We start from the raw sequence: 25,835 nt of genomic DNA, 5'->3' as shown, positions 1-25,835 counted from the left end.
TCTTTGCTTTGCAAATTTGTGTAACAGCATTGTTTAACATTACACACAAAAGGAAACTGATTAAAATAGATTTGGAAATTTGCTTTCAGTGATTTAAGATGATACACAAAAGTAACAGTTTGATGCTTTTTTGGAATAGTCTTTTAATACAACACAATTCTTAATGGATTAAAAAAATCCCAGGACATTTTCAGGGGTGGTTTATCCAGATATGTTGGGCCTCATCCCTCACTATTTGGCCACCCCATTGTGGGCTTGCAAAAACAGGCCGTCTAGTGTCCATAGGGCCAAGAGAGTTAAAAATAATAATAAGTTGGCAGAAAAAAACTTTCAAGTTACAGATGATTTGGGTTAGAGAACAATAGATTGAAAAATTCCAATTCTGAGTAGATTTGTATTTTTATTTCTTGTATTATTTAGTGAATGTTTGATAGTTTTTTGATTTAAACAGCCCATGGAATATCTTCCAGTAAAATGTTCAATGTAACTAAGAAAATCAAACAGTTTTGCATGTCTTGTTGAGTTAAAGTGAGTGATCCCTTTGCTTTGGACTGGAGCATTGTCTGCAAATAAGACTTTGACAGTAGATATAACTAACTGTCTGAAAATTTCATGGAAATCTGATAATTAAGATCACTTTGGATAGAATAAATATTAAAATCTGAGTTGGGAAAGTTGAAAGTAACATAAATCAGTGTCAGGGGACTGTGAAAACCTATGATTTGAAGAAAATTTGAGTTAAGGAAATTCAATTTGGAGACATGGAATCCCTATGCTATTCCATTGAGACCTACCAAGTACTTTGTTTTTTCAAGTTACAGACATTTGAGTTAAAGAAGTTTTACTGTAGTTTATTATTTCTTTTTATAACATTTTTGCAAGATTATGAAATCAGTTACAATTTTATATGCTACTAGCTGCAAGGACCCGCTTTGCTGGGTTTTTATTTGTTCGTACATTTGTACATAATACAGTTTTTTTATATATATAGAAGATTGTTTTTCTAATTAATCTAGATTCTAGCTGCAAGGACCCGCTTCGCTGGGTTTTTAAAAAGTAACGATAGTGAAGATTAAGATAATTACATTATAGCCAATCTTACCCGTTTTCACAGAATGCAAGAATTAGGTCCCCCGTTTCTGATTAGAGATCTTGTCCCGATTCTATTTCTGAACGTCTCCTGTTCACGTCAAGTGAAACGAAGTATTTTCAACGTTTCTGGAACGTTTACAATCATTCTATAATCGAACCAATATTCAAATTTTATGTTCGAATTTAATTCGAACANCGCAGGCAGTTGATCTGTGGTTGTTCAGAAAAGAAGCCAAACGAAAAATGAGTGGCATAAACTGTAGGAGGAGTTCTTCCGTGTCGGAAGGTACTCCAGAGAAAAATACAGGAACGGTAAATTGTGACATAGTTAAAAACGAAGAACCTCCTCATAATAATCTTAAAGCATCTTGTGTAGATACTCATAAACCTTTGGTTGAAACTAATGGGATTCTTTCGGATGTATCCAAAGCGCAACAGCAAGAGAACAATTGCTCTTATCCAAAATCTACTGTAGATACGGCGTCGAATCAGAAGAACTCTAAGTTACCGATAGAAGACGTTAAAAAGACTAAATCGGTTCTACTCATAATTCCGCCGACGATTAACAAAACAATAATCTCTCAAGAACCTTTACAACAGCCTCCTCAACTGCAGAATTATTTATCAAAACAGTTGCAAGAATCGTCTCCTAAGAAAATCATTCCAGTGCCTTTAAATTCTAATTTTCCTAAAACTTCCATTGAACCCACCAGCGTTTCTCAGGTGACGAGCGTGGCATTAAATAATAAAAATAATTTATCTCAAAAGACTGCAGGAAATCTGACGTCCACGACAGATCTCAATCTGAATGCTTCGCTGAACGGGCTGACGACGTTTGTTAAGTGCATGGACAACCAGGGCAGGATACTTCTTGTACCTCAGAGTTCGGTGGTGAAATTACCCAATTCGCTAAAGACCAAAACAGGTGTCGGAGAATCTCTGGTTCAACCGAACCAACTGCAAGCCGATCAGCAGAACTCAAACTCTAAGTGTATTTCGCCAAAATCTCAGAAGAATGTGTCATCGTACATGGTCAAAGTTCTGCCGAATCACACCGGTAGTATGAACCAGGTAATTCTCATTCCAGCCAATCAGACTAGTATAGACAGTGATTACCTGTTAAAAAAGAGTCCTTCGACGAGTATACATGCTGTTAATATCTCTAACTTGTCTCCGAACAAAGCAGCAGAGAAGACAATCTCGCTCGATTCTTCCTCGGTCAGTAAAAATAACACCAAAATACCCAAAAGAGATGACAGTTTAGTTCTGAAGAAAGCGCTACTTTCCATCAGGTAGGTTACATTTGTTTATTAAGACATGCTTTACTACATTGTTTACATTTTGAATCTGTATATTCTAGGTTAGAATATTATGAAACAATGTTTGAATTGATTAATAAAGTGGTGAAGCTGTTTCCTCTTATCAATAAAGATATAGGTGAGTTGCTGTTATATATTTATTGATAATCATGCTTAATAGAGTCAAGCAGTCAAAACATTTATGATTAGAAATCTGGTAAACTATGTTGAAGAGTAGCATATATAAAATTTGGATGTGTTTTAAGATTAAGGTTGATGGAATAATTCGACACCTGGGAAGTCTGCCAAGAGGAACGCTTTCCGAGTTAATTTTGTGGGGAAACTGGATCCTATTTAGGTGTTGCACACGAAGAAAACTCTTTGGCGAGGCATGAACTTGCCACAAATTTTAAAAATTCCTATTAATGCTGCCAATTTATCATTTACATTGTTAATTTGACTTAAAATAGTTATCCAGAAAGGAAATGCAAATGCTACGTTAATGAAATATTGTTTTGTTTCAGTGTCCTTGAAAGGACACAGGTTATTAAAAATGAAATGAGATCAGAAAATTGCCACCTGTTGCATGCGAGTGCGTGACAATAAGTAAACATTTTATGCAGTTGCTTGCATAAGAAGGTGATTTTCTGCAGCAGATTTATGAGAGCTTGTGATAAGTCTGAAAAACATTTTTTGACCAAGACTTTTACAGGTAAATGGATGCCGCATAGCATGGGGATTTCGTGGAAGACAGCTATGTAAATCAATTTGGCAAAAAATGGCTGTGATAAAACTGTTTGGCAGTGATTTTTCATACTTCTTTCCAAAAGTAGGGTTTGATTTATATGGTAAATGTAATAGAAGTATTGTTCCACTTGTGTACCACTCAGTGTTAAATAACAGGAACACCACTTACTGTAACTCTGGCAGGCTGACTGAAATATTTCCAACTAAATCTTTTATTTCATGAATTTAATTAATATAACATAAAAAAAAGTGATAATTTTGTCTTCAAAATGAATAAATAAACTGTTAGAAAGGTGAGTAAAAATATTATGCTTATCTAATTTAGGCTGAAAAGTTTTTCTTGAGTGCATTTTGGCAACATGCAGCAATAAGAAACATTACAGGGAATGTTGACCTTGTATATATTTAAAGATGTAACCATTAGTATTAATTAGTGACTTGGCTTTATACACTTTTATGGCAGGTATAGATTTGAGTAAAAAATCTCAAGGTTGACTTATATACCAGCATATATAAGATGACGATTAAAAAATTTCCATTTAAGGACATGGCACCTGATGCATTTCAATGTTGAAGGCAACATGTTCCTTGAGTGCATTGTTGCTGACGACGAAAGCTGGTGTCACCACTGGGAATCTGAGTCGAAAGCGGTGACCATGCAGTGGTGTCATCCTTTGTCCCCTCATCCCAAGAAGTTCAAGAGCCAGTCATCTGCTGGAAAAGTGATGCTTACCCTGTTCATTAATCACCAGGGCCAAGTGTCTCCATCACTGGGGCATTGTACTGTGAAACGCTGAAGAGATTACAATGTGCAATTAAGGCAAAATGTCCAGGAAAACTGCAAAATGGAATGATTCTGCTTCATAATAACGCATGTCCCCATACTGCAAATGTTGTAATGCAGAAGTTATGCGCACTAAAGTGGGAGACACTCAAGCACCCGCCTTACAGTCCCGATCTCTCCCCGTGTGATTTTCACGCCTTCGGTCCCTCAAAGAAGTCCTTAAAAGGTCAAAGGTTTCGGTCGAACATAGAAGTGCAGCAGGCAATTTCGGACTTCTTCAAGCAGCAGAAACAGGAGTTTTACCAATAGGGTATATTCAACCTGGTGAAGCAGTGGGATGTTTGCCTAAATGGTCACGGCGCTTTTTCATGACTGGCATACCAAATCTGGACTGTACAGCTTTCAAATGGAAACTTATTGATTATGCCTTATACAATAAATCTGACATATTTTGGCTTAAGTTCATATATATCATTAGCAATTCAGATTATGGGTTTGGCACTAGCTGTGGGAAGTGTTATATGGGAATTCTTTAGTATATAATACAGAGATCATTTAATGACCAGTGTTTCATTTAATATGAAAAAAGATCAATCAACAATTGATCTTTCTTGATTATATTACATGTTTAATTAAAAAATAATACGTGAAGAGTGTGTATTTCCAAATTCTCTTGTCCAAATACAATACATTCCTACTTTACAACTTTTTCTTTTCCTAATATTTAGTGTAGATTTTCTTTTATGACTACGAAATATATTTTGGTACCAAACATTACAAAAGTTTCAGACATACTGTTATTCTTTCTTTATATAAATGATAAGAGATTGAAATAAATCCACTTTAAATTATCCATGTTGTTTAATTTAAAATTTACAACAATTTCAAAAATAGGTTTACTAATATTTTACAATTTGCTGATTATAAACCGCTCTCTCATCACTCTTATAAATATAACCATTTATTATTTTTTTTCTGAAGTTTCCAAAGCCATAGAGACATTAAAAGCATCTTAATCCAGTCTAGATCTTATCCAAACAATATTTTATAAAACGTTACAACCAGTGACCACAGCAGTTTTTTTGAGATTATTTATTTCATTTGTTCAACATAGCTTTGTTCTGAAATAGTGGTATTCCTCTACTATATTAGCCATTCCAAAAAAAGATAAAAATTCCTTCTGCCTACTGTCACCTGCCGTGATAAATCTTGCGGTAAATACAAATCACATCACATCTAAACTGTTATCTATCCAGCACTGTGGTCTCCGTCACCATTCGACCTCCACCAACCTTCTTGAAACTCTATCTATAATTAATGACAACTTTGAAAAAACATTTATATTGTATACACTGATATTAGCCATTCCTTTGATTCAGTTCTTTTTGCTCCATCTGATTCTTTCTGCAATCTGTGATCTTTTTTACTCCTGTTAAATAATTACTTTCTCAATGTTCTGAAACTATATTTTAAAGAGGATACGTTCTTTTTTCTATAACGTCCTCTTTATAGTTCAAGAACGTCGAGAAATTTGTTATTCTATTCGATTCATGTTTAAATAATTTCTTTTTATCTCGTACCTACAAAATTAAACTAGGTGATTATGAAGTTTTTAATTTTGCTCAAACTGCAGTATTCAACAATGCTCGGTTTTAAGTGGATTGTTTTATTCAGTTTATATTAACAATATTTTAGGTCAACTTAAATTAACAATAGTTACCATTGCCAAAGATATCAAATTAGTTAATTATGATCCCGATACACTTTAATTTGATCTGCAACTTCTAACAACTCTTCTTGCTAGAGCCAATTTAAAATCAATCTACAGAAAATGTCACCGTGAGCTACTCTTTATTATACGATACAGTAATACCTCGAACTTACGCGATAGGTGGGACCGAGCGATAACCGCGTAAGTCGAATTCGCATAAGTCAGGGTATAATTTCGAAATTTGTGTAAAATCCAAGTCGGATGTATGTAAGCTAATAAATGTTCTTATTAATTTTATCTCGTCTTTTGATTCGTTCACGGTTACAAGAAATCACCACATAGAGTCTCTCAAGTCTCCGTAGATATAACAAACACAGAAATAAATAATACAAAATAAATTGTAGCTATGTGTCGATTCCGCGCGACACGTCCGAACATATAAACTGAACAATAATGTGGTGGAAGTGAGTAATCAAGAGTTGCGTGGCACTCAAACAAAAGATGAATCGGCGAAATTTGAAAATCGCGTAACTCCGGGTTCGCGTAAGTCGAGGTATTACTGTACTTCTCAACCTACATTCCCTGTTAGCGCACACAATATCAAATACATTTCTTTGGTCAATGACCTGGCATAATTTGGGATAACGGACTCGCATTTTAAAGTCACATAAATGAAATATTAAAATCTCTTACCAGACGTTGGGTTATATTTTTTGCGTTTCTGTAAACCCATTTCTTCAAAAAAAGTTATTTGCTCTATTTTCTTTGCAAACTTCCAATCTGTTGTCGACTATGGTTTTTCAATTTGGGCCACAGTGGCTCCGACCCTTTTAAACAAAATTTCCAAACTACTCGATAAAATATATCTGCTTTTAAATAGATTTTGTAACCTTTTCTACTCTCAATCTCCGAACGTTGCCGGGTCTAGACTGGGCCTTCGTACTTTTAAAGAAAGAATTGAATATTTTTTAATGTATCAATGATAAATAAATAAAATTGTCTTAGATTATTTATTGCAAATTGAAAATTTCTGTATTAAATACATAAAAATTTTGTAGATCGTTCATGCCATCCTTACTGTGCACCTTCCATTGAAGTATTCTATTCCTGGAACGTTGGGAAGCAACGCGCTGCCGAGGTAAGTCTACCAAAATCGGAAATGAGAAAGGCAAAAAAATAAATTTTAACAAAATTGTTTAGTGGCATCGTGCAAAAGCAGTTCGTCAAGCAATTTCGCAATTGCTAAATCAAAAATCCTCCAGTTTTATGTCAAAGGACGTCTGGTCAACAAAGGAAATTTTGGTGTGGTGTTATAGGAATGGCTACACCCCAAAAAGGCAAAGTGAGTGCATTAGTTTAATTAAGAGATAATTATTTCTTAAGTACTTTAATAACTTCTCTTGTTACTTAGATGAATCTATTCCCAACCCTCAACATCATTTTGGAGGTAAGAGAAATAGCTTGTGATTGATTACGAATGATTATGAATGAGCAATTGTAATGAAATGAATTTATAGGCTAATGATGTACATTTTCCTTTACTAATGCAGTGTTAAGTGAAGTTTCTACGGTTACGGAATCCAGCAAATTGTTAGAGATGCTTGAGAAGGAGAAGACCGTGCCCGAAATGGTTCTTTTTGAAGAAGAAATAGACATTCTGAATACTGATAATGATCATTCTTGCATCACCAGTAAAAATCTCAACAAAGAAAACATTGTCCTTGACAGATTCTCTTACAATCAGTCACTACTATCCATTCCCGATTCGTCGGCATGCGTCGAATTTGTCAGAGAAGCGGCATCAAAAGTAAGGAAAATAATGCATAACATAATTCAGAATGATAAAAATTATTCTGCGTTCAGATAAATTACAATTCTGTGATTTGTTACGCATCCAGATTGGTCTGAAGTTTCAACCTTGCGAGCTAGCTCCTTCAATAATGGGTCACGTCATTGAAGAAATGATATTGGCAGTGAGTTACACATAACTTTAAATATTAAAATTTTACAATTTATTTATATTTATACATTGTTTTTACATTCCAGTCTTGCAAAGAATTTATCTCGGACATTTTAAGAGTAGCCCTGAGCGAAAGCTTCAATAAAATTGGGAAGAAATTGTAAGTTTAAACATTAGTAAATATTCCTTACTAGTGAGCATTCTCCCAGTTATAAACACCACAAAAATATGAATTTTTCAGATATCCCGACACGATTAGAATAGAAGATATATTTTCGGCCATACAGAAGCTTCCATTATGTGATATATTTACAAATAAATATTTAGGAGTGTCTCCGAATGACCAACAGTCAGAAAACAAATGATCACTCGTTTCCCTCTATTAAATTTTTCCCCCTCGTTATTAATTTAAATGTAAATATTGTGCTGGTTCTTTTGCCAGAACAGAAATTATATCTTGTGTGCATATCAGTGTTCGATCCATTGTTTTGTACATATTTATGTGAATGTATATAGTTTTTTTTCTATGTTCGCAAATGCTCCGTGCGTCGGCCATCTCTCTATATCCAAAGATTTACAGTGTCCGCTGTATTTTACAAATTTTTTGTATTATATTTTGACGGTATGAGATGTAAATGTAAAATTCTTTTTCTACCAAGAAGAAAAGTTCTCTCTGTAGTCACTAGAAAGATATTTGTTATGAAGTGTGATGTATGTCTCATAATTTTTATATTTTAAAATTATATATTTACTATCTTACAATTGCTTTTTGTTGTTTTCTTTTCTGATTCCGAGTTTTTACATTGAACACAAATTAAGAATTCTATCATGGATATTTTAACATTAATTTTAAATTGCTATATTTCTTCAAACTAAGATGACAAAGGATGATACGTCAGTCATCTTTGTGGTTTTTGTTAACAGCTGCTTCTATGCTTGTGTCAGATTAGCTTTCCTAATGTGTGAATATACTTTCCAGACAACTTGCTTTATTTGACTATTAATATTCATTTCTTTATGATTAATTTTAGAATAACAACAAGGAGAAATGTCTGCTGAAGGCACTAGCACATTTGCACTGTCAGTTGTTACTTTCCAAAAGACGTCTTGCTGCGGTCGATGTGAATGGCAAGTATTGTTGACCGTGGTTGAATTATATCAATGTACTGTATATAATAATTTACAAAATGTTTATAACAAACACTGCACAGAAAATACAATGATAATTTGCATCATCATTCAATACGACATCTTAGTGTAGACACACAAATATCTTTACTCAATGGCATTTCTTTGTTCTTTATCCTGTACAGAATATACTAATCTGAAAATGTCTTATTATTGGTGTATAATTCATCATACAGTCTACTGAGCAATGACTGTGGATTGTTCTTTTTTAAATGTCATAAGTTTACAGTGTGTTTTTATTTTAAATTGGCAAAATGAAAGAGTAGTGATGTTTTCCTAATAGTTTTTATAAAAAAATTCATATTTTAGATTCAAAATCACTATTCTCTTAAATGGAAATTTAGCATTATCGTACATAGAAAAAGATAATGTTTTTTGGGTTTGATCAACCGCAATAACAGATAAAATTCAGTCTCTGTGTCACCCTTTAGAAAATGTCAATCGAGCCGTGCTATTTAGTGCCAATTTGAGGACAAATGGAGGCCAGAATAAACTGAAGTATCTCGAGCAACAGGAAGCATGGATAATAATGAAGTCTAAGCAAAAATTTGGGTTTGAGAGAGAGAGAATATGATGATGAGAATGCCTTTTGCAATGCAAAACTGTTTTTAGAGAGCCTTTTTGAACTTGTTTAGAGCAGTGGTTCTCAAAGTGGGTTCCGCGGAACCGTTGGGTTCCATGAAGCAAGGTCAGGGGTTCCGTAAAGCTACATTGAAAAGCAACATTTAATCATAACATAAGAAATTGGTACATATCATATCTTATAACATCAATGAATTCACACTGACAGCAATTGACAGACTAGATTATTCAGAGTTGGCAACACTGGTAATCGTTGGCTTTGTTGGTTAGCTACACACGTGCAGGAAGGTTGTACTGCTCTACCATAAGCATTTCTTCTACTCAACGAATTATTTTTACTATTTTTAAAGCCTTACAATGGATCAAAAGTTCAAAAGGATTAGTAAAGCAACAACATCCAAAGAAGATACAGAAAAATGTGAACTTGCAAAGGAACGATCTGCAACTACTAGTTCAAAAAACACTGAATATGTTCCCTCTTGTTCTGAACGGCAGCCAGGCAAAAATAAACGCAAGTATGATCCTCAGTATTTGTCATATGGCTTTACTAGTACTGGTGATGAAGAAACCCCAGACGCCATTTGTATCATTTGTCACAGAAGATTAGCTAACAGTTCGTTGGCACCAGCAAAGTTGTAAAGACACATGGAGACCAGGCATAGTGTCTATAAAAATAAGGATAAATCTTTTTATGAAAGGAAACTTGAAAGTTTCAATAAAACTACAAATTTTAAGAAATGCAGAACAGACAATAAAAATGCAACTGAAGCGTCATATAAAGCATCTTACCATATTTCTCTTCATGGCGAAGCACACACTATCGGTGAATCATTGATAAAACCTATATTGAAAGATATAGTTTCATGTGTATTTGATGAAAAGTCTGCTCAAAAGGTTGAATCTATATCTCTATCTAATGATACAGTGTCGAGGCGTATTGCTGATATTTCTGATGACATTGAAACCGAACTTATTTCACGACTGCATGCATGTGATGCTTACGCGTTGCAAATGGATGAGTCTACAGATGTGGCTGGACTGGCAATTCTACTTGTGTTTGTTAGATATGACTTCAATAAAAGAATTGAGGACAATTTTCTTTTCTGTAAAAGTTTAGAGCTTCATACCACAGGAAAAGATATATTTGATTGTGTTGATAATTATATAACAAATCATGGTATTGGTTGGGATAAATGCATTTCAGTGTGCACTGATGGAGCGAAGGCTATGATGGGAAAATTATCTGGTGCTGTAACTAGAATAAAAAATGCTGCAAAAAACTGCAGCAGTAATCACTGCATTCTTCACAGATACGCATTAGTGACAAAAAGAATTTCTGCTTCATTAAAGGTAGTTTTGGACGAAGCCGTACAAATTATCAATTTTATTAAGACTCGGCCATTACAATCAAGAGTATTTAAAGCTTTATGTGAAGATATGGGTAGCCATCAAACGACTCTTCTTTTACATACAGAAGTAAGATGGCTTTCAAGAGGAAATGTGCTGGTGAGAATGGTTGAATTGATAAAAGAATTGCAGTTTTACTTTCTTGAACATAAATTTAATTTGTCTGACAGATTAAAAAATAATGTATGGCGAGCAAAACTTACATATTTAGCAGATGTTTTTTCAAAGTTGAATGAAACATGCCTATCTCTACAAAGAAAGGAAACAAACATTTTTCGAACTCAAGATAATATGATATCTTTATCTCGTAAATTACAGTACTGGATTTCAGAAGTAGAACATGATAATTTTGACTGTTTTCCACTTCTTACTAAATTTCTACAAGAGTCTGAAATGGAATTGGACACAGAGACACTCGATGAAATTAAAGATCATCTCAACAGCTTATCCTCATCTCTTACCGAGTATTTTCCTAACTTGGAGTACAAAGAATATTATTGGGTACAAAATCCATTCACAGTAACAAAAAAACCAACAGGATTTCTGTCAGTGGATTATGAGAAATTAATAGAAATTACATCCGATACTCAGTTAAAGGCTAAATTTGAAGAAGTGCCGTTAGATGTATTCTGGTGGAATCTAGTTAAAAAATATCCTGAAATATCCAAACAGGCCATAAAAATACTTTTGCCCTTTACGACAACATATTGGTGTGAATCAGGATTTTCAAGATATGCTAGTACGAAAACTAAGTATCGAAGCAGACTGGATGCCGCCATAGATATGAGAATCCAGTTATCAAGTATAAAACCAAATTTCCAGAGGATACTTATGTTTAAAATACAGATGCATTCATCTCACTAAAATTTGATATTCCAATTTATGGTGTGCTTCAAATAAAATATTTATTTTATTATAATAAGTATTAATTTAAATAAGGGCTCCATTATATTACAAATAATATAAAAGGGTTCCATTGCAAAAAAAGTTTCAGAACCTCTGGTTTAGAGAATTAAATTACTGTTTAATGTATATGAGAAAGACCTGTTCACAAGTATCCAGAGGAACTTTACAAGGGATGGTTTTATTAATTTGAACTGATAAAAGACAGATGAGTTTGGCTTTTGTGAGCTATTAGCTCAAAATAAGTTGTCTCCTTTCTTTCATTTTTTCTGAGACTAAAACATCCAGTCCCCTTTTTCTGAAAGGTGGCACAGAACCTACATCTTTCTATTATTAATATCCTAATTTCTTACATATTAATCCATTGGATTGAGGATTCAAATTGCATTGCAAGACACCAATGTTTTTTTTGCCAGAAGAGAACACTAATCTTACTATTTTTTCCAAAGGTACAATTTAATAAAGAAAACACTTAGTGTGTATTAATGAAGAGTAAAAGTAAGAATAATAAATTACATTATTCAATTTATATACAGGCATAGTGTACAGAATTCTGTGGATAGATTCTACAAGTTTGCACCATTCCATTAGTTAATGATCAATCTTTAAGCTATATGCTCCCCTTTATTACTGCACAGATTTGTTCGTGTTCCTCACATCATCTTCAATAATGACATTTGGGGAAGTCATTGAAGCAACTTGTGATAACTGTGTTTAGTTTGTCAACCATTGTAAGGTGGAGTTAAGAAATTTCCTCCTTTTTAATGCCTCAAATACATGATCTTACATTGCCACGTGCTATAGACTTTAAGGAAGTCTTGCTGTTCTTATTGTTTGGTAGAGTAAATAAAACAGAAGACAAACTGATGAATATTATAGTGCTAATTATATGCATTTCTGGACATATCTGTTGTTCAGATGATAAGTAAAGGAGGTGCAAAGACTTGTCTTCAGTGCTCCCTTTTCAGTTTCTCTTTCATCTTCCTTGCAGCTTCTTTACCTTTTCATCTATACAAAAATCTCATCCAGTTTGTAGAATTCAAGTAAAGATGTGGAGTTTGTATATAAGTAATTGTTTTATTAATATAAAAGTAAGAAATTTGAACGCCGGTTTATCGCGATTGTCATTTGTAGATGCTGATAATGCCACGAAACAGACTTTAACGAGGCATAATGGGCAGTAGTTTTAGAAATAAGGCACCCTCTTCAGGAAATAACCACAAACGGTCATTCAGATTCATTCACAAGCTTATTGTACTCCGCTAACGTCCACCGTACCATAATCGTGACGTTCCAAATTACGTCGTCACGACAACGTCGCATCCAAATCATTCATAGGGACTAAACATTAAAATGATTTAAGAACCTATTGTTGAAGTAAGTATATACGTTTAAATTTTATTTCAAACATATAATTGTAAGGGAAAAAAAATCATTTTTATGTAATATAAAGGTAATTTAAGACACGTGACAAATATTCCAGAGTTTTTCCTTAATCTGCGTTACTAGAAGTTAAAAATTATAGTGTAAGAATACAATTTTCAAGTGTGTTAATGTGTTTTAAACTTATCTAACAAAATTATTACAGGAAGCATTCAGCCGTCCTCACCACACATCATCCGCCATATTGAATCTGGACACAGTGATGGATAACAGTAGTAAGGGCATCACACGTGACACGATCATAGCTACTTTTCGAATCGACTGACCCCCTTCGGACGTCGCTAATGACCAAGGTTATTAGTCTGGCATTGTAGTAAGTAACACGAATGTATTGGGATCGTTTTTTTGTGGTATACACCCCTTTGGTACTAGACTGCAATATTATTAACACACGAAATACTTCCCGATTGTTGCCACTTACGTCACAATTGTGAACACAATGGTAAGCCTAAGTACCAACACTACTATGGCTTGGATTTGGTAGCGTAATACCCCTATACCCCCGTGCCCACTTATCTTTGATTTTTCTTCGTTTATAAAGTACAGGGGAAAAAAATCTTAATACAGAATGGCACAGGGGTGAATGCAGGTTTGCAGGTTCTAATTATATTATATTATACCTTCAATAAAATTAAGTGAAGTGAGCGTGTGTGGAGGGATCGTTTCGAACACCAAATAAATCATTCCTCACTATTCTTCCTTCACGGATCCACCAATTAATTGATCATTATCACGTGTTCTGGAGTGGTTAGCCTGTACTTTACATAAGAATTTACATCTGTTACCTTACTCTATTAATTTAACTTGTTCCTTAATTCATGACACATAATACAAAGAAATATATATCTGTTTAAAAAATAAAATAAAAAAAAACTTCGCATCTTTCAGTAATCTTGACATTTATTGATCCACTTCCTATATTCTTATCTAAGTGGATTTCTTTTGAAAAAATAATATATTTAAAAAGTCGAGCTGCTTGATGGCCTTTAAACAAGAAATAGCTTCAGGGGTTACCAGCGGTCACGACCGAAAATACAGGCAAATACGATGAGACGTCTCGAAATCCAATATGGCGTCGGTAAGACGATACGGGTAGGTTGCTGTAAAAAAAATCCCCTTTTTAAAAATTACATATGGAACTCGAGCATAACGTTATTAAAACTTAAATTGTAACTGTCTAAAGACACCATTTTATTAGCATAAAATGTGTTTTCTACATTCGTGTGAGTTAGTTAGTTAATAAAAGTTGATCTTCACGTCAAGCTTTCATCCTTGACACAGTTTCTTGCATTCTTAATGCTTTATCAATCGAATAAAGAACGTAAACTACGCGAAATTTTCAATGTAAATTTTATAGTTCCTTCATTAGAAACTCGAGATCCATACCGGATCCACATTTGTCCGGTTGGATGCTATCAAATTTCCTTTCGGGTCATACAAAAATGACAATATCTATTTTATTTAAGGAGCTAACACCCTTTAAAAAAACCTCATTAATTAATGATTTGTTGTATATATAATTAAGTAGAGCAGGAAGAAGAGGGAGGACTCGTTTGCCATATTGATGAACCCGTAACATAATAGGTATTGGGGGTGGGAGCGACGAATTTGCATTTTACTGTTGGCTAGTTTGAATGGGTACTGAATTCCGATATATCCTGTTATGCGCGGATTATTTTCGATTTAGTTCCTATTACGAGGGGCGTGTGTTTGAATTAATCGTGCGAGGTGATTGTAAACAGAGCATTATAAAAGATTTTATTCAATATTTAACAAATATGTATAAACAATTTCGCGTTTAGTAGGATTTCTATACTCTTAAGTATGTTCATTCAATGGGAGAATAGTCGTATAAACCTCTCGATTGTACAGTGTTACATATTTACACGGGGGGAGGTTTTAAGACTTGAGCGCAACTTCTCTGAGGCTCCTGACACTGGTTTTCAGAAGGAATTCCGCGTGGAATTCGTCGTAGGAAATTAGAAAAGTAACTACATTTGGTGTGCATAGCGTTCTTACAAGTATCTTCAGGCACTTTGCTCTTTCTGTATCTAACCATCTCTGAAGAGTGATGTCCATTTCTTGCTGATTTCTCTTGCAATTCTGAACGACATTGAGGGGTCCCCATAGAGCATATTCGATAAATCCTTGGCATTGCATGAGAGAAAAGGATTTTTCTTGCTGCAACAAGCGAAAAATGTTAGTAAATATCTTCTTATGAGTTGCTGGTATATAAGGACACGAAGATATATCTTCCAGGGAATTGAAATGGAATAAGTTCTTAGCAACGGTTAAAGCAAATTGGCACAATGACACTTTATTCTGATTATGTGATAAGTCCGAATTGTTAAGGAAAATAACCCTATTCATCTCTTTATCCTTTTTGGATAGGAAGATATTCCTCATTTCAGGTACACCTTTCAAGTTTCGACCTTGGAACACCTTCAAAAAGTAAACTAGTTGAAGCAGGATGAACGTCTTCTCCGTGGTCAAATCCACGTCTGTGTTAGTTGATGAGCAGTAATTTTCTAAAGTATCTACATCTGAACGCTGTAAAATATGTACAGTGGACACTGAATCGATTAAAGGGCTACGTGACGCAATATCCTGAGGTATATTATCAACAAAATAACCCAAAACGGGATAAGTAGATTCACCCTTCCCACAAGGAAGCGGTTGGAGAGTTTTCTTAGTCACCTGTTGAAGTAACGTATTAGCTTTAATAAATGTATATCCTGTTAATAACATAAATAAACTTGCATATTTACCATTAAAGTCAGTTCCGTCCTTAAACCATGCCTGAATATGGCATCAAAGAGGAGAATATCGTGTAATACCTTAACCGGTTGGTTGGAAACTAGTTCGAAATCTGTCCAGTTTAACGAACAATTTTCTGGTTTCCACAGTTGTTGAGATCGTTCTTCAGCTGCCTAAAGTAAAGAATTAAACAACAATAAAAAATATATAAAGGAAAATTATATATTTTTTATATTGTTGAGCTTACGGTATCAAGGAATTTCGATAGGACTTCATGATTAGCTGCTGTAACTACTGCATAACTATGTTCTAATGTGATCCATGCTTTAGGCGTTTTATTCATCTCCTTTTTACTTGGATCGTTATGGTTAATCATTTTATCTAAATTGGGTGATTCTTTGTACGTTTGAGGCGATTCTAAGGAAGTATTTAGGCTTTTCCATGTGTTTTGCGAGGTATCCGGGGTTACCTGGAATATTTAAAGGAGTTCATGAGGATCTTGTAGAGGATCCTCAAGTCCAGGAGTGATGCTTACTGGAAACACTTGCTAATATTTGATTATAAAATATATTTTAAGTGAAGTCACACGAGTCTACATAGTGGGCATTCGATTGATTGATTAAAAGGCAAAGCAACACTTGAGTGAACCGCCTACAGGAAGGACATTTATGGCCCGATTATGTAAAGGAAACTCGAAAAATTTCACTTGATCAGCCCTTTGATGAGGCGTAAACCCACAACCAGAGAGTGAAGTAGCCCTATTACGTAAAAACAACTTCACACGACCAGTCTTCTCGTGAGGGGCGAACCCACGACAATCAGTATTCAGTGGTTTTTTTACCCACTCGGCCACTGATGGGCCACATTGATCATTCTGTTTCCAGTAATCAACCTTCCTAGACTTACTGTACAGATTTTGTAGGAATAACTTACGGGATTAACTCCATTAATCTTCGTTTCTAACACCTCACTAATTAACTTTTGTTTATCCTCATCTAAAATTGCGCTATCTGAAAAAAATTGAGCTATTTAAGAATTATGGAAAAAATTATCATAATATGATCAGGTAGATTAATACGAATCAACAAAAACCCTCGTTTACAACTTATATCAACAGATCCCATCCAAAAATAACTTTATATAGCTGCAATTTAGCATACTGATAGCTAATCTTAGATACAGATCCACTTCATGATTCATTATCTTGGTAAATTATCGCGAAAATGGGTCACCGTCAATGAAAGGTTATCATCGAAAATCACTCTTCGAACTAGTTATTTTTGGGTTAAAAGGGTGATTTACGAGCCGCGCCCAGTAATCGTAACGAAAATTTTCCAAGAGTTTAACGTTTAACGTTTTTTTTCTTCCAAGTTTCTAAACTGCAGAACAATAAAACCCACCACCCCCAAAAAAAATACCACTAACCTCTTTTCTCTTCATTCTTTTGTTGGTTTTTAAGGTTTTTTGGGACGTCGTAAACCTGCTCTTGATGGTTCCTCGTAGAAATTTCCTAAAGAAAACAGGATGTAGTCTATTCATTAACGTTTCTTACACTCATTAACGGATTAACTGTAATGAAGTTACCATTGGTAAACCGTTCTTTAGGGGTATTGTTAAATCGAACAAATCTGCAGATTTTGGTCGAACTGGGTTGCATTTTGGAGGAGGCGGTGGTTTAGATGGCCTCTCTGATTTCACACTGGTTTTATTACGGTTGGCAGGATGAGATATAGATGAAGATTGACTAGTTTGAGGAGTGGTTGAGGGTATTTCCTGTTAACAACAATTAAAAAAAAATTTTATGAATAAATTAACCGCCAAAATTTATTTTTAGTTACAACAAAAAAGTAGTCATAACATGGCACATCCGCTATCATTTTTTTAAAGAATAGAAGAGATGTTTACATAAGACATCAGTGGAATAACAATGATCAGTATAGAAAGCTTTACATTCGAATATTTATTACCTTTAAACCATTATCGTGAAAACTTTCCTGCTTTGCCACATTAAACAATGCTGTTTCGTCGAGTAAAAAAAAAAAAACCGTTCTAGCGAAAGAATAAAGAACAACACTTATCAGAATTCTAGAGGGGAAAAAAATGGTATCTCACCTGCTGTTTGCTCGAGTGAGCAGGGGTGTTTTTTTCTACGTTCTCCTGTTTGACTGTATGAGATAAGTCATTGGCCACCGTTTCTTCTGTATCTGCAGAATTCGTGTTGTTGCATGGCGTTTCTACTAAATCCATAGGATGGACGATCTTTAACCTTAAAGTAGACTTATCGTAATCCCCGTGTTTCCATGATTTTGCACTGGAATCTCCACTCTCCGTGTCCTTGTTACGTTTAAGTAGTTTCTTGAGAGAGAATTTACTCTTTTTGCTTTTCTGGCATTCTTCGTGTTTCTCTGTTTCTGCTGCGTGTTTCTGATTCCGATTTAATTTCGTACACGAATCATCGGCGTGCGGATTTTCCGAGTGGGCATTTTTATGTTGTTCGTGACGAGCTTGTTCCAATTCTATGGCTAGAGCTGCCAGCTTCGTTTCCCTGTTAGGTTTCCTTTGTGATTCATCAAGGATAGGACTCACTGCGTAAAAATTCTCTGTAGGCGATTCTTTCAGCGCATTGCTTACAGCGTAATGAACCGAATCCTTCTTAACACTTTTCTCATTACATTCCTCGTCCTTAGTTCTTATTTCAGGCTGAAGTTCTTCGCTTTTGGGGGAGGAGGAGGGTGGCTCTACTTTGCATTTCTCATCTGGGAGTTCGCCGCTTTTTTCCACTTTCTCACTCTCTGCCTGCATCGTTTCACTAACCAGTTTCTCCTGAACGGGTAATTTTTCGGTATCTGACACAACTTTATCACTATTCCGATCTTGATTATCCTCCTCTTTATCTTTGTTATTATTACTGCTCAGTTCTTTATCAGAGCTTGAAGAAACAATCGAGTCGCGTACGGGACTTTCCAACGTTTTCACAGCGACTTTAGCCTCATTATCCGTACACGCCTTAAGTTTAGCAGCTACAAAGCTTGCATTATCATTTGTTGAAGTACTGGATCTACTATCGCATCTCTCACTCGCTGGACTCGATTGACGACGTCTGTCAGGACTGTTACTCCTTAAAATACTCTCCTTATCTGGTAAGTCGAGTTTAGGGCTGCTTTTGAGTAGTGGTAACACTTCAGATTTACTCTGTTTAACACTCTGATATGACGAATTTGAGCAGGAGCTGGAAGAACTCTGATAACCGATAGAAACACGAGGCAAGTGATAAGGTTTGGGGAAGTCGTTGTAAGTTTTCTGTTTGTCGTTGTACTTCCAACTGTTATCGCGGTAGCTATTTTTGTTGTAGCTATCGTCGATTCTAGTTACTCTCCTATCCATGTAAACTGGCTCGTAACGTATCGTACTCCTTGCCTCTTCCTTAATCACGGTGTTGAATCGAGTGTTTTCTTTTGTAATCTTGCTGATTGCCCTATCCTCGTCAGTTTCGTCAAACTTATCCAAATTAAACTCACCATCATCCGATAGCACGTCCCATAACTCATCGTCATCTGTGTGATAATCATCACCGCCGTAACCTATGATGATAGGATCCTGATCCAAGAAGGCAACACTTCTTCCATTCTGATGTCTATCATCCTTCAGTATGCTTGTAACTTTTGGTATGGACCAGTTTTGGCTCCTGGTGCTCTTATCCGTGTTAAAAACGTACTTCCACTCGGTTGGATCGGCGTATTGGTGTCCGTGGTAAGGGGTGGCCGTATGAAGATAGTAACGGTTCTTATCGCGTGATTGACGATGATCGGCCAGTGTTTTGAAGCAGTTGGAACACAGATCCTTCTTCCAAGAATTCTGTATGAAAGTTTGGCATATGACTGACATGATGAAGTTAATCAGTCCATCTGTAATTAAATATTACTAATTAAATAAAATTAATTACTACGTGTTCTATACAGGATACTACACACATATATAGGCTATATTTAAATAACGTCCTGTTTAGTAATGTTGTTATAAAGTAACCGGAAATTAGGACATGTACTGTACATAATGGATTACTTAACCTCTAGGCAATACTGTGACCTATACAACTACATTGAATGAAAGACACATCTGTTGTGTCTGTCAAGAATAGAAACATTGTAAAAAAAAGCGAATATTAAGCTCGAAAATGAGAGGCTTTGCCATACATTACCTGTAAAGGACAATAGGAGTGATGTTAGAATAGACATAAGCTGATACTGATACAGTAGAAAATACAGAAAAACCTGTAAACAGTGGCAACTGACGGAAACGTAAAAATTGGCATTCATTTAAAGGTTATTTATATGCATTTTTGTTTAATATCGTCAGCTGTTGGAGATTCAACTGCATTAGACAGGTGTTAAGCATGTTCTCATCACTGTTCTGTGTAATAAATTTTATTTTCATCCCTCTACACGGTAAAAAAAGTTATATTCTCATCCTCATACAATTGTGCTTATCACTGGCATCTCTGTCTGATCTTTGTTATTATTTCCTATTGTGTCAGCATTAGTTATACTTACCGCATTGTCATCCCTTCATTACTTGTTATAATTAGTTATATTCTTATTCCTTTTCTAACCTTTAACACATCATCAATGAATTAGTATGTAGCAAATTTATAACAGAAATAAAACATCGAATTGTATTTTTTACAGGAACAAACTAACTTATCTCTGTTTCTATCAATATTTAGTTCGTTTAATTCGTTTCTAAACAATGTACACGTTATCTCATTTATATACGTGCTTACAATTAATTTGCAAATACGTATTAATTGAATATATTATTTATTAAACTATTAATTATTAATTCACTATTCGTATCGAAGTTTCGCAATACTGAATAATGATACTATCTTTTTTCGTTGTTGAACATAAAATACCCTGTTAAATAACTTACTTTACGACCTCTGTTCAATGGTCACCTAATCCTAAAATATCCTGTTAAATACAGCGGCTTATTGTTCAATGATCCTCTAATCCTAAATACTCTGCCAAATAACCCCTGTTCAACGTTCTTGTGATCCCAAATATACTGATGAATGATCTCCATTAATATTGTACTCAGTCGCCCCGTGGCACTAAGAGGGCGCAATGATGCCCTAATCCCGAAGTTACCTGTTGAACGATCGCATATTACTCCCGTATTCAACGACAATTCCCGTATTGTGTCCTGTTGAATGATTCTTCCACTAATCCCGAATTACTTAGTCGAATAACTACAAAAAAAGAACCCATCCTCGACGATTATTCAATACGAATTCCACCAGGCATAAAGATAAACACCATTCATTATCTCTAATAATAATAACCTTATTAATAAAGGTATTTAACCTTGATTCAGTTTTGTTTTCAAGAGCTTCCTTGAAAAACAAACATATTTGTCAAGGATAGCAACAAAATCTTAAAGCAAACAGAATACAAAAAAGAAACCGTGCCCACGAGGGGAAATTTTTATTAATAACCATGAATAATAACTACATTCTTGGAATGTATCACTCGATGGTTAATAATCCCTGTCATTTAGTTATGGGTGTTTTATAAATCTTGCATAACAGATAATGATTTTTAAGCGCGTGTAATATACTCAAATCGACGTTTTCCCACCACGTCGACGATCACGTGACCGAAAACACCCCTCCGAAAACACAACAAAACACGACGTTGTACTGGTTCAGTAACATTTACTAGGACACACAATTGAGGACAGAAAAACATTAGTATTTTTTTTTTTTTTTTTCTTATCATCATCCTTTCGAATATATTTTCGTCCACGTTCGAGTTTTCCTTCTCGTTTATTAATATTTAGCGCACGTTCATGCAATAAATTATTGCACAATTTAAAAATAAAAGCAATCGTCGATTCTATTGTCAATCGAACTAAGTCATATTTTTCCTACTCGAGTGAAATTACAAAAAGGAAAATCGACTGAAAAATTTAATAATTCTCCTTTAATAATGCCTTTTTAATTGTAAAACAAAGGATCTTATTGGTTCCTTTGACGGTTTACCGTTATTTTTAGATTCAAAAATAAGGAACTGTGTGACGTAAAGCAACCGAAACGTTGAGTTTTTTTTTTTTACCATTTCTAATGTATATAATAATACGTGTAAAAATTACGATGCCCTAATCTACAGACTCGTAACACAGGCCCTAATCTACAGACTCATAAAGCGAGGCCCTAAGCTGCAGGTTGTTTGACTTACGCTAATCCAGCATTTGTTTTTCCTTAAAAAAAATTCGCTTACAGAGTTGAGTTTTCTAGAATTAGGTTACAGAATTGCCTTATATCACCTCTAAAATAAGTATCAGCTGTGACATCAATTATCCAAACACAGAACATATCTCTACATATTGTGAAGTTATGTTATAAAAATCGATTAAAGTATTATTGTTATAAATAAATTTCTCGACTGGTCGCAAGTTTTTCCTCAAACACAAGGATAAAAGAAAATTAAATTCGTTATATTCTCGTGTGTTTGAGCGTGTTGCTATAGAGTTACACGCGCCTATACTACAGAAAAAAAAATAAAGGAAACACCTTACCTGTACGGTCAATGTTTGGTGTGTTTGTTTCTTTTCATGCTTTGATACCGGCACGCGGATAGTTTTCAGAGTCCACTTAACAAACTCTCCCCCTAACTATAAAATGATCAGAGAGAAATACACATCGTGTAATAAAGAACCAGTTTCTAAACCAGTTATATGTGTAGATGTATGGTCCACTCCTCCTCCAGTCCCGCTACATTGCCTCTTAAGGTCAGGTGAACGTTTCCTCCTCCACAGGATAAGGATTTTTATTTTTTTTTTTTCGATTTTTTCCCTAGTAGGAACCTCTATACTCCCGGCAAACTACATCCCTTGTGTTTGTGACAGAGCATCCCTTCGACGGGGTAGTTTTCACGTGTCGAGGAAGTGGAAATTTGTCATTTCCGCAAACGTCACTTATCCACCTTAACCGTAACCGGTTTATCATGAGGTGGTGATGATGACGTTTCTCTCCCGTCCGTCCGTCTGTGCGTTATTAAACGATCGAGATTGGGTAACACGTAAAAATAAAAAGATATCAGCGCATTTACGTGGTTCGAGGGGGTTTCCGTTGTGATTATCTTCTTGATTTTTTCCTTTTCTACAACTTAAAAATAGACCCGAATGGATAAGAAATGTAATTTTGTGTTTTTAAATTTGGTAGTAACACGAAAGGAAGTAATTTTCTGAAAATTCGAGTATGAATGCGAACCTTTTATAAAAATCGATGTGTAAAAACGGCAACAAACAAGCAACAAATTTGATTCTTTTTTTCCTTTTTTCTGTAATTATAGCATTTGTACTTCCTAGAATATGTAAAAAAAAAAAAAACAAGTTTTTGAGCGCGAGAAATAAATTTTAAGCTAAAAATTATTAAGAAAAAAAGGAACGAAACTTTATTTATGTATTGCTTTCAGCTGATAGTTTTGTACATTATTTTTACCATTTTAATTGCCAGTTTTAAGTTTTAGTATAGAAACAGCACATTAGAAAATATACGATCTTTAAAGTACTGTTCTTATTGCTTGATGTTTATTATTATTATTATTATTTTAAATCGGTTAAATTTGGCAGAAATGCCAATTAAATCGAGTGAAAAATCAATTAAAGTAAAATTGAAACAGTTATAAAACGATAAATTGCATCTAGAACGGCTGAAAGATTGGCACATTGCATCTAGAACGNCATATCTTATAACATCAATGAATTCACACTGACAGCAATTGACAGACTAGATTATTCAGAGTTGGCAACACTGGTAATCGTTGTCTTTGTTGGTTAGCTACACACGTGCAGGAAGGTTGTACTGCTCTACCATAAGCATTTCTTCTACTCAACGAATTATTTTTACTATTTTTAAAGCCTTACAATGGATCAAAAGTTCAAAAGGATTAGTAAAGCAACAACATCCAAAGAAGATACAGAAAAAGGTGAACTTGCAAAGGAACGATCTGCAACTACTAGTTCAAAAAACACTAAATATGTTCCCTCTTGTTCTGAACGGCAGCCAGGCAAAAATAAACGCAAGTATGATCCTCAGTATTTGTCATATGGCTTTACTAGTACTGGTGATGAAGAAACCCCAGACGCCATTTGTATCATTTGTCACAGAAGATTAGCTAACAGTTCGTTGGCACCAGCAAAGTTGTAAAGACACATGGAGACCAGGCATAGTGTCTATAAAAATAAGGATAAATCTTTTTATGAAAGGAAACTTGAAAGTTTCAATAAAACTACAAATTTTAAGAAATGCAGAACAGACAATAAAAATGCAACTGAAGCGTCATATAAAGCATCTTACCATATTTCTCTTCATGGCAAAGCACACACTATTGGTGAATCATTGATAAAACCTATATTGAAAGATGTAGTTTCATGTGTATTTGATGAAAAGTCTGCTTAAAAGGTTGAATCTATAGCTCTATCTAATGATAGGGTGTCGAGGCGTATTGCTGATATTTTTGATGACAATGAAACCGAACTTATTTCACGATTGCATGCATGTGATGCTTACGCGTTGCAAATGGATTAGTACAGATGTTGCTGGACTGGCAATTCTACTTGTGTTTGTTAGATATGACTTCAATAAAACAATTGAGGACAATTTGCTTTTCTGTAAAAGTTTGGAGCTTCATACCACAGGAAAAGATATATTTGATTGTGTTGATAATTATATAACAAATCATGGTATTGGTTGGGATAAATGCATTTCAGTGTGCACTGATGGAGCGAAGGCTATGATGGGAAAATTATCTGGTGCTGTAACTAGAATAAAAAATGTTGTAAAAAACTGCAGCAGTAATCACTGCATTCTTCATTTTTGTCATTAGTGACGAAAAAATTTCTGCTTCATTAAAGGTAGTTTTGGACGAAGCCGTGCAAAATATCAATTTTATTAAGACTCGGCCATTACAATCAAAGCTCTTTTAAAGCTTTATGCGAAGATATGGGTAGCATCAAATGACTCTTCTTTTACATACAGAAATAAGGTGGCTTTCAAGAGGAAATGTGCTAGTGTGAATGGTTGATTGATAAAAGAATTGCAGTTTTACTGTCTTGAACATAAATTTAATTTGTCTGACAGATTAAGAAATAATGTATGGCGTGCAAAACTTACATATTTAGCAGATGTTTTTCAAAGATGAATGAAACATGCCTATCTCTACAAGGAAAGAAAACAAACATTTTTAGAACTCGAGATAATTTGATATCCTTATATCGTAAATTACAGTACTGGATTTCAGAAGTAGAGCATGATAATTTTGACTGTTTTCCACTTCTTACTAAATTTCTACAAGAGTCTGAAATGGAATTGGATGTAGAGACACTCGATGAAATTAAAGATCATCTCAGCAGTTTATCCGCATCTCTTACCGAGTATTTTCCTANAAAAAATTAAAAATATATATACATATATATAAAACAGAAAAGATAAAAAAAATTAGTGTTAGGTTATTTTTAAGTTATTGTTACATTATGTTATGTAAGTTAAGTTTTAGTATCATTTCCCTTCTCCCTCTCCTCTGCCACCAGTTTACACCTTCACCGTAGTGTATCCTCAAAGGTAAAGTGCAAATAAAACTACATTTTTTAAATCAATTATTATTCTATTATGGTTATTTATACATTTACAACTACAAAACGAATTTTTCAGTGTTTTCCTTACTGTAGTTTTTTTAATGTACTACTTAGCTTTAATTTGAGTGTTTTTTGTGTTGGAACAAATTATTTGGTTTTAGATGTAATCATATTGGAAAAAATGATTCACCTTACGACATTTTCATGATACGATTTCAGTTTCGAAACGAATTAATTTCGTATCCTGAGGTACTACTGTATATATACATATACAGTAGAGCGTCGATTTTCCGAAAGTCAATCATCTGAAAGAATTCCAGTCGGCAA

General features: G+C 34.5%; 3 protein-coding genes and 1 pseudogene across 3 annotated transcripts in view; 3 read left to right on the top strand and 1 right to left on the bottom strand.

The window, feature by feature from the left end:
* LOC111640650 (YEATS domain-containing protein 2-like) overlaps positions 1 to 8,348 on the top strand; it is a 28,764-nt gene extending 20,416 nt beyond the window's left edge. Inside the window, exons 15-23 of the mRNA XM_023386682.1 lie at positions 1,294 to 2,384; positions 2,453 to 2,529; positions 6,691 to 6,770; positions 6,833 to 6,974; positions 7,044 to 7,079; positions 7,183 to 7,439; positions 7,531 to 7,605; positions 7,679 to 7,752; positions 7,834 to 8,348. Of these exons, the coding sequence (XP_023242450.1) occupies positions 1,294 to 2,384; positions 2,453 to 2,529; positions 6,691 to 6,770; positions 6,833 to 6,974; positions 7,044 to 7,079; positions 7,183 to 7,439; positions 7,531 to 7,605; positions 7,679 to 7,752; positions 7,834 to 7,957 (1,956 nt within the window). The 3' untranslated portion in view covers positions 7,958 to 8,348. The remainder of the gene's footprint in view (positions 1 to 1,293; positions 2,385 to 2,452; positions 2,530 to 6,690; positions 6,771 to 6,832; positions 6,975 to 7,043; positions 7,080 to 7,182; positions 7,440 to 7,530; positions 7,606 to 7,678; positions 7,753 to 7,833) is intronic.
* A 798-nt stretch (positions 8,349 to 9,146) lies between these two features.
* On the top strand, positions 9,147 to 11,655 carry LOC111640653 (zinc finger BED domain-containing protein 5-like). The gene is given in 1 exon segment (XM_023386684.1): positions 9,147 to 11,655. A coding segment is annotated over 1 exon segment (1,914 nt). The 5' UTR covers positions 9,147 to 9,719; the 3' UTR covers positions 11,634 to 11,655.
* Positions 11,656 to 14,596: 2,941 nt separating this feature from the next.
* On the bottom strand, positions 14,597 to 23,056 carry LOC111640655. The gene is made up of 8 exons (XM_023386689.1): positions 22,449 to 23,056; positions 17,985 to 19,777; positions 17,457 to 17,645; positions 17,298 to 17,382; positions 16,806 to 16,882; positions 16,120 to 16,341; positions 15,884 to 16,045; positions 14,597 to 15,812 (listed from the first exon to the last, which is right to left on the bottom strand). The coding sequence occupies exons 2-8, from the start codon at positions 19,755 to 19,757 to the stop codon at positions 15,015 to 15,017; spliced, it is 3,306 nt and encodes a 1,101-aa protein (XP_023242457.1). The 5' UTR covers positions 19,758 to 19,777; positions 22,449 to 23,056; the 3' UTR covers positions 14,597 to 15,014.
* A 743-nt stretch (positions 23,057 to 23,799) lies between these two features.
* Positions 23,800 to 25,329, top strand: LOC111640649 (annotated as a pseudogene).
* Positions 25,330 to 25,835: the final 506 nt, after the last annotated feature.

The sequence above is a fragment of the Centruroides sculpturatus genome, unplaced genomic scaffold (assembly GCF_000671375.1).
Source record: "Centruroides sculpturatus isolate CEXI.00-Female unplaced genomic scaffold, Cexi_2.0 scaffold1192, whole genome shotgun sequence".
In the NCBI taxonomy this organism is placed as follows: Eukaryota; Metazoa; Arthropoda; class Arachnida; order Scorpiones; family Buthidae; genus Centruroides; species Centruroides sculpturatus.
This window is presented reverse-complemented; position numbering and strand designations above follow the sequence as displayed.

What these genes read in the sequence shown, in the direction of transcription:
- LOC111640655 (XM_023386689.1), bottom strand. Translation starts at nt 19,757, where the DNA reads ATGTCAGTCATATGCCAAACTTTCATACAGAATTCTTGGAAGAAGGAT. An exon ending in TAAAGAACGGTTTACCAATG is followed by an intron (nt 17,383 to 17,456) that starts GTAACTTCATTA and finishes TGTTTTCTTTAG; the next exon opens with GAAATTTCTACGAGGAACCA. An exon ending in AAAGAATGAAGAGAAAAGAG is followed by an intron (nt 16,883 to 17,297) that starts GTTAGTGGTATT and finishes AATTTTTTTCAG; the next exon opens with ATAGCGCAATTTTAGATGAG.